This window comes from Onychostoma macrolepis, chromosome 07, assembly GCF_012432095.1.
Source record: "Onychostoma macrolepis isolate SWU-2019 chromosome 07, ASM1243209v1, whole genome shotgun sequence".
Lineage (NCBI taxonomy): Eukaryota > Metazoa > Chordata > Actinopteri > Cypriniformes > Cyprinidae > Onychostoma > Onychostoma macrolepis.
In genome coordinates, this window is record NC_081161.1 from 351310 (window position 1) to 364270 (window position 12961).

Sequence of the window (12961 nt, forward strand, 5' to 3'; positions counted from 1 at the left end):
TAATACGAAACAAAGTACATACATCGTTAGATCATTATTGGTGTTAAACCACATGGTTTTCTCCTCGTGGGGCGGGGTCTGTGAATCATGTGACGCGGAGCTGGTTTCAGTTAGGTCCTGTAAGCAACTGTAAAAGGCCTCCCTGCAGCACTTGCGCCTTATTCTTATTCATCGCTTAACTCGAGCAAGAAGCATCTGAATCATGTCTGGAAGAGGCAAAGGCGGGAAAGGACTCGGGAAAGGAGGCGCCAAGCGTCACCGGAAAGTGCTGCGCGATAACATCCAGGGAATCACCAAACCCGCCATTCGTCGTCTGGCGCGCCGCGGCGGCGTCAAGCGCATCTCCGGTCTGATCTACGAGGAGACCCGCGGGGTGTTGAAGGTGTTCCTGGAGAACGTTATCCGCGACGCCGTCACCTACACCGAGCACGCCAAGAGAAAGACCGTCACCGCCATGGACGTCGTGTACGCGCTCAAACGACAGGGACGCACCTTGTACGGCTTCGGAGGATAAACGCCTTCAATCAGAACAAACCCAACGGCTCTTTTAAGAGCCACCCACACCGACACAGAAAGAGCTCATGTTGCTGGTTTATGCTGGAGATGAAAACTAACAAAATGCTTGCTACTAAACCTGTTTTCTTACAGTAAATCTCGTCTAATGTTGGTGTGTGTGCTGCTCTGAGAATACAGATGTGTTCATGTCTTTGACCCAAGAACTGTTCTTCAGAATTGGAGCTCTTTCCTGCTAAAAAACAAACAATAGAAGCACAATAGAAACCATCACAGAAATTCCAATGGTTTCCATTAAAATACCATTATGAACCATTGGCTTTTTTCAGTAAAACCATTACAAAATTTATTTTTGTAGTGTTTTGGGCATTTTTCCAACATGATTTAACATCCCAGCAACAGAATCCATCACATACCAGCAGACACCATTATAGTTTCCATTAAAACCATTACATTTTCTATTGTGTTTTGGGAGGTTTTTTTTCAGCAGGGTTGTAATGTTTATTTCTCCAGAAACGCGAACAATAAAACCATGTCTTTTCATCTTACACGGCGTTTTCATTTGCTGCTTTAGCGTTTTCTTAGTGATTTAAAAAAAAAAAAGAGAGAACACAATCAGAAGATAAAACATTTAAAATAATCTCACTGCTCTCTTTTCTCCAAATTCTCTCAATGGGTCTATAAGGGTTTTATAATTACACTGTATGATATTTGAGGCCCATATATGATATTTGTTTCTTGCATGGAATATGACAAACAAAAAGAGCGGGAATTAAAACAAAGGAAGCTTAGTCACGTGGGCTGATGTCGCTCAAACAAGGAGCGGTGGGCGGGGCTATCATTTCGCCGCCTGTGATTGGCCGTCGTTCCGCTCGTGGTTCTTCCAGTTGTCCAATCACGGTCGAGTTTATGGGTGTGGTCTGTGGAAACACGCAATCAGAAGCCTCCACATCTCTGTGTAAATTAGCATAGGCGAGTGAATAAACGGCTCTGTGCGGCTCTTTCTAATCATTGTCTCGTCAGCAGCATCATGCCTGAACCAGCGAAGTCCGCGCCTAAGAAGGGCTCCAAGAAGGCCGTCACAAAGACCGCGGGGAAGGGAGGAAAGAAGCGCAGAAAGACCAGGAAGGAGAGCTACGCTATCTACATCTACAAGGTGATGAAGCAGGTTCATCCCGACACCGGGATCTCTTCCAAGGCGATGGGGATCATGAACTCTTTCGTCAACGACATCTTCGAGCGCATCGCCGGTGAAGCGTCTCGTCTCGCTCACTACAACAAGCGCTCCACCATCACTTCCAGAGAGATCCAGACCGCCGTGCGTCTGCTGCTGCCCGGGGAGCTGGCCAAACACGCCGTGTCTGAGGGCACCAAGGCCGTCACCAAGTACACCAGCTCCAAGTAGAGCAGCCTGAGGCTGTTAAACACCCCCAAAGGCTCTTTTAAGAGCCACCCATCTACTCCTTGAAAGAGCTTCTAATAGTTAATCAAGCTAATTGCAATGTAAGCTAATAAAACTAGTGCTTGCATGCAGTATTTTGTTTAAAAGTCGGTGTTCACAATGACTGTTATCTGTTGCTCTGGTGGCGTGAAATAGCGGTTGTTTGCTCTGAAGATCAGTCGTGTTTCTTAATAATTCTTGAGTTGTAGCTTGATTATGATCACTGTATTAGACAAGTCTACAGAAGTTTTAATTGTGAAGCGTAGTTACAATCTGTAAATAAATGGTTAATATTACTTTATCGTTAATTTTTTCTTAACCTAAAGTTTAAAGTCCTTAAATCTAATATAAAAATGAAATGTCAGTACTTACAACTTTTAGTATTGCTTGAGTTGTGTGTGATATGAGCTTTAATGTGGTGATTTTATAAAATTGTAAACTACAATGTTGTTTAAATTGTCCAGAAACTGGTCTTATTTATGGATCTTAAATAATCAGCATATATCTCTGAATCGACCTCAAACTGGTACTCTTTTATGTCCTAAAGTGAGCTGGATGAGGAAGCCTCAACAGCATCTCATATTAATTTTCTAATGTAAGTCTATGCTAAAATATGGAAATCCTATCCATATCCATAGAGCAGAAACATCTGCCGCACTTGATTTAATGAAACCGGTTCTGGATCTCAGACCAAGACTGTATCAGCGCACATACAGTGTCTTCACTTTCATTTTCTGCTAAAGTCTTCCTCTACTGCTTTGAAATGGTTTAATTTGAAATATTGCATAATAAAAGGTTTGATCATTCATGTTTTGTTTAATAAAAAAACACTAAAAATAATTTTGTTGAACTGCAAATACTTCCACAATTGGAAATATGAATCTGCAGATTAGATAAAGGGGTGAAGACTTCTGCATAATAGTTATGTGTGTATAAATGTATTGATTATCAGCAATTCTGATATATTGTATTATTATTTACAAATGTCTCTGCGCTGTTGTTTAGTGTGATGAAATTATTTGAACGTTTCTTAAAATAATTTTAAAAAGTGAATTCTCATTTACTGAAGCCAGTGTTGTCTGTTTTGTTAAATAATCTTATATCAGATAGTTAGTTACTAGTTACTTTGGATCATATACTGAATATAGTTTACTTTTATGTAGATATATAGATATTTAGATAAAATTTATATATAAATATACTGTATATATATATACACATATACATATGTGACCCTGGACCACAAAACCAGTCTTAAGTCGCTGGGGTATATTTGTAGCAATAGCCAAAAATACATTGTATGGGTCAAAATTATACATTTTTCTTTTATGCCAAAAATCATTAGGATATTAAGTAAAGATCATGTTCCATGAAGATATTTTTTAAATTTCTTACCGTAAATATATTAAAACTTAATTTTTGATTAGTAATATGCATTGCTGAGAACTTCATTTGGACAACTTTAAATGCAATTTTCTCAGTATTTTGATTTTGTTTGAAGAAATTGACACTTATGACTGTGGTCCAGCGACACACACACACACACACACACACACACACACACACACTGCCGTTCAAAATACTTTTAATGTTTTTTTTTTGTTGTTTTTTTTTAAATGTAATTTATTTCAGTGATGCAAATCAGAATTTTTATCAGCCTGATTTATTATCAATGCTGTTCTTTTTTAGCTTTCTATTCATAAAATAATCCTAAACAAAATGTCACAGGTTCCAAACAATATTAAGCAGCAAAACTGTTCCCTGTTGAAAAAACCCGCATATGCTGGTAAGGTATGTTTTGAAGCATGGGATGCTGGTTTGAGCTGATTTGAGCTGGTCATGTGCTGGTCCTAAGATGGTCCAACCAGCTTAAGACCAGCACATGACCACACTGTTAAAAATTGCTGTTAATTTACGGTAGAATTTCAACAGTATAATCCTGTTATGTTCAAAAGCAGTACATTACTGTTTTTTTCGTTTTTGTGAAATGACGTAGACACAATATAACGGCATTCTACTGTATTTATAACTCAAAGGAAATAAAACATTACTATCCAGTATTTTTGTAAACTGCAGTGAGCACGCCGGGACTTTCATCCGTCTTGTTAACAGGCAAGTTCCCCTTTGCTTTGCGCGATTTCATAGACAAAATACATTACATTTGCTACTGCAACTAATCTGTATAGTGGATATCGGAAGTGACACTATCTTTTATTTGCTCTTTTCAGTGATAAACGCGCCAAATACGACATCATCGAGTGCAACTGGATTTCTGACTCTGTGACTCGGATTATATTATTCCCAATTACAGGGTGAGTTTCATTCGTTATGAGATAATTCCTATGCAAAGTTAAGTTTTCAAACACTGTTGCATTGAAATCACATCGATGGCTCTGTAACATGCTGAAATGGCCAGTGTTGTTTGCTAATAGGCTAATAGGCTATCAGTTTGCAGAATTTGCTAACGCTTTAAACCTCCACTGTTTGAAAAAAACAAACGAACAAACTCAAAATGTCGGTGTCATTGTGATTGCAAATTTGGGTAAGCATGTTCTAGTATGACATGTTTATTCTAAGGGGGATTTTTACTGTTGTGCTTATATTGTTTTTATGTTGGTTATGTTTTTGCATCAATCCATGTTGGTTTTGTATTTAAAGTGATAGAATACTTATTAGCTGGATTTCTGAATCGGAAATCATATGCTTGGAGCACTTAAAAATGTAAACACGAAAGCTAAGTATGAGAACCAATGTTTTCATGTGTAAAGCTAGCATGTTTGAAATTGAGTTTTTATTTACCATGCACTTGTGTGGACTTTCAGTGGATGGGCTTTCTTTGTTGTCTGAATATAAATGAAAATACATTTTACAATACACAATTTACAGTATACACATTTTGACTTAAAGGTCTGTCCAGACCAGTCCATGTTGAAATGGTTTTCTTATGTTAGAAGTGCTGAACTCTGTGACTGTTTACAATGATTTTAGTTTTCTTTGCATTCAATTGTAATCTGGCAATGTCAAATTAATGTTACGTCAATGCTGAAATTAAATGTGAATTAAATTAAAACATTAAATGTGTTTTTCTTTTAAAGGTTCAGGTGAAACACCAGGAAGAAGAATCCAGCACTGGATGATCAGCCTTGAGGAGCACATCATTTGTGAGGGCATCCAGCCGGCTTTTCTGTCTGGGCTTGCAGCTGATTTTTCTACTTACAACAATTTCAATCTTCAATACCAAGCTGAAGACGCATGCATGTTGGAATTTATTCAAAGGTTAGATACTTGGATGCATACATTCAATTCACTTCACATTTTATTTCTATATCACTTTTACAATACATATATTTTTAAAGCAGCTATACAGAAAATGTATGTTTCATTGAAACATTTGGCCCTCATAAACAGGGAATAGCATCAAATAGAGAAATTTCCTATCAAATATTTGAGCCCCAGTGAGCAGTAGGTGAATGTCAAGGAAATAAAATGTCTATCGGTGGTGAGGTGTTGGTGGAAACCTTGAAAGGAAGCAGATTCATCTAGGTCCCATCCTTCATCATTAAAATGATGATCATGTGCATATGTTACAGTTCTATCAGACATGGCTAAAATAGTAGGGTATAAGATGTGTTATGTCAATGCTTGAACAAAGAGATATCTTTAATCTAGACTGAAACACATCATTCAGTCCAAAAGATCTGAGTGTTGGAGCTTCTTAAGAAAGCTTTCCTTTCCTGACAAAGTAAAGTGAAGTGTTCTTGATACAAGAATAGAATTTTATATACTTTTAATATTTATATGTTATCCGTGAGTACCCTTTTGGCAACACTTTAGAATAGGGAACACTTATTCACCATTAACTACGACTTTTCCCTCAATAAATTCCTAATTTGCTGCTTATTAACAGTTAGTAAGGTAGTTGTTAAGTTTAGGTATTGGGTAGGATTAGGGATGTAGAATAAGGTCATGCAGAATAAGGCATTACTATGTGCTTAATTAGTGCTAATAAATGGCTAATAGTCTAGTAATATGCTAGCTAATAAGCAACTAGTTAAGAGACCCTAAGATAAAGTGTTACCATCTTTTTTTCCCCTCCACACTAATTCTAAACACACATTTGTTTTTCAGGTGGTTCATCGAGATAAATCCAGAAAAGGGACCAGGGCTGGAGGAGTCATATCAAAGCTGATGGGGAAGGTCACCCAGAAAAAGAAAACCGTGAACCCTCGTGTCTGCAGTCTACTTAAAAAAATTTATGGATTTTGAGTTGGACTTTATACAAGTATTACACACCACAGACCACACACACACACACACACACACACACGTTTGTTTTTGTGAAAAGTGGGGACATCCCATAAGTGTAATGGTTTTTATACTGTAAAAACTGTATGTGCTATTGCCCTACACCTAAACCTACCCTTTACAGCGAACTTTGTGCTATTTCAGATTTTCAATACACTCCATTTTGTGTGATTTATAAGCCTTTTGAAAAGTGGGGACATGGGGTAATGTCCTGAAAAGTCACCTGCTCCTTGTAATACCTGTCATTACACACATTTATGTCCTCATTTGTCACAAAAATGTGCGTGCACACACCCACACACACAGTCTCTTGATCTCTATTTTTCAGGTATTCATTAATTTCTATTCACTCAAAAACATTTACTCAGGTGTTCTCTAACTTTTCACTTAATCTTTGTGTCCAGAGTTATTTTTTGGACAGCCTGCATGACCTATTAGAATTAATTGTTAAAGAGTTAAAGCAATTTATTTATCATTTATACAGCTGAAATGTACATTTATTGTCATAAATGTAATAAGCTTTGGGCTTTATTTTACAATTTGTTTTCATTTTGTACCAATGTTCTGTAAGTCAGAATCTGATTTGGGGAATATATGAGTTTATTTCTGTTATGACCACTTCTTCCCTTAAATTTCAATTATTGTCTTTAATGTTTTTCTAAAAGTTTTTTTTTTTTTTTTAATAAAGCAAAACAAGTTTTGAATCAACACTTTAAAGCTGCTTTACTTGTGTTACATTTCAAGTCACTATTTCAAAGGGTACAAATATATATTAAAAAGAAGAAAATGTTGTCCTTTTTACTAGCAGGCCATTATTCAATAGCGTACACAATGGCATAGTATATTTGTATTGTAGTTTACACATTGTTTGTTTAGTTGTGAAGAAGAGCAAAAAAAGTATTTGCGAAAACAGTAGTCAACTGTAAATTTCACCAACAGTAAGACACAGTTAATTTTACAGTTCCTTGCTGGCAACCAAGCTGCCAGTTATTTACTGTTTTTTAATAAACAGTAACCAACTGTAATTTTACCCAACAGTAAGATACTGTTAATTTTACAGTTCCTTGCTGGCAACCAAGCTGCCAGTTATTTACTGTTTTTTAACAGGACAATTTTTAACAGTGCAGTTAAGGACCATCTTAAACCAGCATAAACCAGCATCCCAGCTTCAAATCATACCTAACCAGCATATGCTGTTTTTTCAACAACACTGGTAATAAATCAATATATTTTAATGATTTCTGAAGGATCATAGGACTCTGAAAACTGGAGTAACAGCTGATAAAAATTCTGATTTGCATCACTGAAATAAATTTAATTATGTATTATAAATGTATATATGTATATAACCTCTGACACGGAGAAGAGTGAAAGCTCCTCACATGACCGCTACAGAACATCTGAACATAACGAAACAAATGCACTTCTTCCGTCTCTTCTGCAAAATGTAAACAAATGTAGCCTTTATTTCTGCAAGCGTAAATATTGTGAAAATATCAATATTAATTGTGTCTAGGCAAGGTATTCCTCCTGGAACTAACGCGGGTTTGGCGGATGTTCATTTAATACTCTGTGACAGCTTATTTAATGAATAAATTATACATTGTATTTAATGTGTAAGGTACATGTACAACAAACTGTAATGTCATAGTGGTATCGTGTACTGTAATCGAATCTATACCTGTGGAACCGACAGCACACGTGGTGTTCGTCTAATAAAGATCTTCATAGCTAGCAAACCATAGCCTTTGCTTTCAACTGACTGTAGATCCAAAGCCATGTCTTCAACGCTCCTGATGTTACAACCGCTTCAGACGACTCAGCGCGTGCGGCTGAACTGAATGAACGAATCATTCAAACTGATTCACGAACCGATTCACTGGTTTGCCAACTGGTCTGATCAAGCCTTCGAACAGAATTGAACATCGCTCATTGCCCAGAAAAAAGTAGACGGCGCGTTTGGAATAAATTGAAGGATTTTTAACTTGTATTGCATTAAGATAAAGTAACGAGGAGCGTCGCCCACAGTAACGAAGTAAAGGTACCGTTGTTTCACTAAAAATGTACTTGAGTAAGAGTAAAAGTACCCATTTTTAAATATACTCTGAAAGTATTAGTTACCCAAAAAATTTACTCAAGTAAATGTAACGAAGTAAATGTAACTCGTTACTACCCACTTCTGCGGGCTCATACACTTGATCTTGTGTTAACGTATCCATTGAAGACCCGGAACTGGGCGATTTTGGTATCTCTGACCATGAGTCTATCTTGCTCTTTATTCCTTTTAAATCAGATACGACTAGCACTGTTAAACCGATGCGTTGGTCTCATATATTGACACCTAAAACCAGTGGTGAGTTTCCCACAGAGTTCAGTGCGCTTGCGGGAGTCTCCGACGCGCAAATTCAGGACACCTTAGCTGGTTTAACACTGCTTGCACTAATATTTTAGATGAAGTGGCTCCCTTGAAAATTAAATATCAAAAACCTAAATCTGAGCCGTGGGTAAATAAGGCTGTTGGGGAGATTAGACAGACCTGTAGACGAGCAGAAAGGAAATGGAAAAAAGATAAGCTACAGGTCTCCTACGAACTACTAAAGGACACTCTCTAAATTTCAACGGGCTATGAGATCAGCAAAGTCTAAATACTTTGCTGACCTCATCGAAAGAAATTGTAATAACCCAAGAACTCTTTTAAAACTAGAAATGCGGTAGTGAATCCTGCTATTAGTATGCCCCATCGCTATGTGAGTCAATAACTATGTGTGAAAATTTTGTTAATAAGATAAAAGACATATTTTGTTTTTAATTAATTTACAGTAATTTCTCTTTCGTCCTTGCAGGAAATTGTAAATAAGCTGAAACCCACTGGTTCGTCGCTCAATGTAATTCCTCCTCGCCTTGTTAAACACGTTTTAAATTCGATAGGGCCCAATCTTTTAGCATTTATAAATAAATGTCGTGAAGCAGCAACTGTACCTGATTGTTTGAAACATGACTCTGTCCAACCTCTCCTCAAACGGCCAAATTTAGACCCTACAATTTTAACAAATTTTAGACCGGTTTCTAAACTTTCATTTATCTCTAAAATATTAGAGAAGGTGGTCTTTCAGCGACTGTACAATTTCCTGGAAGAAAACAAGATTTTTGAAGTATTTCAATCTGGATTTAGAAAATATCATTCTACAGAAACAGCTCTTGTTAAAGTGATAAATGATGTACGGAGAACTGTGGATACCGGTAGCTCTGTCGTGCTTGTGCTCTTGGATTTAAGCGCTGCATTTGACACAGTCGACAGTAATGTCCTGTTGTCCCGTTTGGAGAAATGCACTGACATCAAAGGGAAAGCTTTAAATTGGTTTTCTTGAAAATAGAACTTTCTCAGTGAATATTGGGGACTTTGCATCTAGTACAGCTTCACTTACGAGTGAAATCCCCCAGGGTTCCATCTTGGCTCCAATGTTATTCTCCATCTATATGCTGCCATTAGGTTCAATTTTTAAGAAATATGACATTCTCTCTCAAATGAGACATTCAAATGTATCTTCCCTTAAAACATGATAAACACTGCTTAAACTCTCTACCATCCTGCCTTAGTGATTTAAAGGCTTGGATGGCTGTAAACGGTAACACTTTACAATAAGGTTCATTAGTTAAACATTAGTTAATGTATTAACTAACACGAACTAACCATGAGCAATACATTTGTTACTGTATTTACTAATCTTCGCTAACATTAGTTAATAAAAATGCAGATGTTCATTGTTAGTTCATGTTAGCTCACAGTGCATTAACTAATGTTAACAAGATTTTAATAATGTATTAGTAAATGTTGAAATTAATATTAACAAAGATTAATAAACGCTGTATAAGTGCAGTTTATTATTAGTTAATGTTAACTAATGTAGTTAACTAATGAACCTTATTGTAAAGTGTTACCCTGTAAACTTTCTAAATCTAAATTATAATAAGACAGAGATTATCGTATTTGGGCACACTGAATCCAAAAAAAACAAACAAATTTTAATATCTGTCCTCTCTCTCCATATGTAAAACCCTGTGTAAAAAACTTGGGAGTCTATCTGGACAGTGCTTTGAAGTTCGACATTCAGGTCAGCTCAGGTCAAATCTAGTTTCTTTCATCTAAGAGCACTGGCAAAGGTGAAGTCTTTTCTGTCCTTTAAGAACTTTGAGAGGGCTATTCATGCCCTCATTACTTCAAGGCTCGACTATTGCAACACACTTTATATAGGGATAAGCCAAGGCTCACTTTATAGACTTCAAATGGTTCAAAATGCAGCGGCCAGACTCCTGACTGGGGTTAAAAAATATGAACACATCACACCGACGTTAATGTCTTTACATTGGTTGGCGGCCCGCTACAGAATCGACTTTAAGGTCCTTTTAATGGTTGATAAAGCTCTAAACGGCTTGGCACCTTCTTACCTAACTGATCTTTTGTCGGAGTATGACCCAGGGAAGTCCTTGAGATCATCAAATCAGGCAATATTAGTGGTGCCAAGAACAAAACTAAAACTCAGACCGGGCATTTGCAGTAGCCACACCAAAATTGTGGAATAGCCTGCCGGCTAGTTTCAGGACTTCTAGAACTGTAGGTAATTTTAAATCAAAACTGAAGTCTTATTTGTTTGAAATAACTTTTAACAAATGACATATAGTCATGTTATATTTGACATGTATACCATTGTGTGTTCTGTTTTATTTTATTAGTTAATTTGTTTTAATGTATTGATTAATAATCCATAAACGGCCCACCGGGAGTTCCTCTTCAGGAACTCGAGCTGCGTCCAAGAACGCTAGGGGAACGCCTCTAGCGTGACCGCGCTCTGATACAAATGTAATCTGTCCAAAGGATGGGTGAGACGTCACGGGCGGGTGACGTAACGGCCAGGAAGCATAAAAGCACGTGCGGTGGAACCGGCGTCAGCTTTTGTCATTCAGCAACCGCTACTCTGTGTCTGTCTGTCGATCGATCGGTGTGGTGAGTCTTATTTAGTCTTAAATACGTTCCACAATGTCTAAAGTGCAGAGAAAACTAGCACTTGGGCGAGAGCAGATTGCATTACAGGCTGTGTGTTTTTCACTAACAGTCCGTGTGTGGTCTGCTTGAGAGCTCTCGAGGGAGCTGACTGCCCGCTTTGTGAGCGTTTGTCACTGCGTATGCTTACTCTCAGAGGGCTCTCTTTGAGGAGGGAGCTTTCACCTGCGTTCCTTGCGTTACCGGCCCGCTTTCGCCGAGGCGGAGCAGCGGCTGCGCTCGCGGGGATCGCAGATGGATCAGGTGGAGGGAATGAAGACGGGCGATCCCCTATCTTCTTCCTTCCCATCAGATCCAGCGCCTGCTCTCTGGGTTCTTCCCCCCGGAGAGAGGGCTCAACGCTCCACCTGTCTTTCTCCGAGGAGGTGGACGTGAAGGGCGTCGAAGAGCTTTGTAATCGCAGTGTTTGCACGAGCATTGTTTGCACGAGCATTGTTTGCACAAGCTTATTATGAACGAGGTTGTCAGCATAGGAATGGAGTTCACGCTGTCAGCTCGAGAAAAAAAAAAAGAAAAAAAAAAGGGGCTTATCGTGCTTCTCCCCGCCGTATGATCTCGCGGTTCCGGTCCGCTGCTGCTGAGGCACGGCGGCGAATGAGATCGCGGGGATCGCACATAGATCGGACGAACGGGTTCGCCCTCTCTCCACCTGCAATCCCCAGATCTAGCACTCTCGCTCGGGGCTGGAAGCCCGCGGTGCGGTTCTTCCCCCTTTGAGTGAGAGCTTACTGTTGCAGCGCGCATTGCCGAGGCGAAAGAGATTCCGGGTTCTACAGCCGGTACTTCATAGTTCCCAAGAAGGATGGAGGGTTGGCGTCCCATTTTAGATCTGCATCAGTTGAACCGCTCAGTTAGCAGACTGAAGTTCAAGATGCTCAAACAGGTCATGTCTCAGATCAGGTCCGAGGACGGGTTTGTCACGATCGATCTAAAAGACGCATACTTCCATATCTCCATCCTTCCCACTCACAGGGAGTTCCTGAGGTTTGCTTTTGAGGGCGAAGCTCACCAATATGGGGTTCTTCCCTTCAGCCTAGCACTCACCCCGCACTTTTACAAAGTGTGTGGATGCCGCGTTAGCTTAGTGAAAGAAGGCCAGTCACTCACTGTCAAGCAGTTTCAGAGACTGCTGGGTCTGATGGCAGCTGCGTCCAACGTGATACCTCTTGGCCTGCTGTACATGAGACCCCTACAGTGGTGGCTCAAGACCAAGGGGTTTGCCCCGAGGGGAAACCCGCTTCGCATGATCAAGGTCATGCCTACGTGTCTTAGACATGTGGAGACATCCTTGGTTCTTGTCTCAGGTCCCGGTGCTGGGAGCTCCGTGTCGCTGCGTACGCTAGCGACGGACGTGTCCCTCACCCTGCCCGCGGTCTGTGGAGTACTTGCTGTCTCATGTGGCACATCTACTGCCTGGAGAAGCTGGCGGTGTTTCACAGAAACACTTTCTCCCAGACCTAAGAGATCGCACCGAAAGCACAGCGGTGGTCTCTTACATCAACTACCGAGGAGGTCTGCGTCAGCGAGCAGACATCCCGTCGAGGCATGGGCCAAGGCCCGGGAAATGGATCTTCACCCCGAAGGGGAGAAGCACATTTGGAGAGTGTTTGGCCAGGCTCAGGTGGACCTATTCGCTACTCAGG

The 12961-nt window shown here is 39.5% G+C and overlaps 2 protein-coding genes across 2 annotated transcripts; both read left to right on the forward strand.

Annotated features, from left to right (window-relative positions):
- The first annotated feature begins 168 nt into the window (after positions 1 to 168).
- Positions 169 to 558, forward strand: LOC131543505 (histone H4). The gene has a single exon (XM_058780891.1). It carries the CDS (start codon positions 203 to 205, stop codon positions 512 to 514), a length of 312 nt encoding a protein of 103 aa, XP_058636874.1. The 5' UTR covers positions 169 to 202; the 3' UTR covers positions 515 to 558.
- Positions 559 to 1502: 944 nt separating this feature from the next.
- Positions 1503 to 1966, forward strand: LOC131543490 (histone H2B 1/2-like). Its single transcript, XM_058780875.1, has one exon. The coding sequence runs from the start codon at positions 1544 to 1546 to the stop codon at positions 1916 to 1918; it is 375 nt and encodes a 124-aa protein (XP_058636858.1). The 5' UTR covers positions 1503 to 1543; the 3' UTR covers positions 1919 to 1966.
- The last annotated feature ends 10995 nt before the right edge of the window (positions 1967 to 12961 follow it).

Excerpts from the sequence above, each read along its gene's own strand:
- LOC131543505 (XM_058780891.1), top strand. The coding sequence starts at position 203 with ATGTCTGGAAGAGGCAAAGGCGGGAAAGGACTCGGGAAAGGAGGCGCC.
- LOC131543490 (XM_058780875.1), top strand. The coding sequence starts at position 1,544 with ATGCCTGAACCAGCGAAGTCCGCGCCTAAGAAGGGCTCCAAGAAGGCC.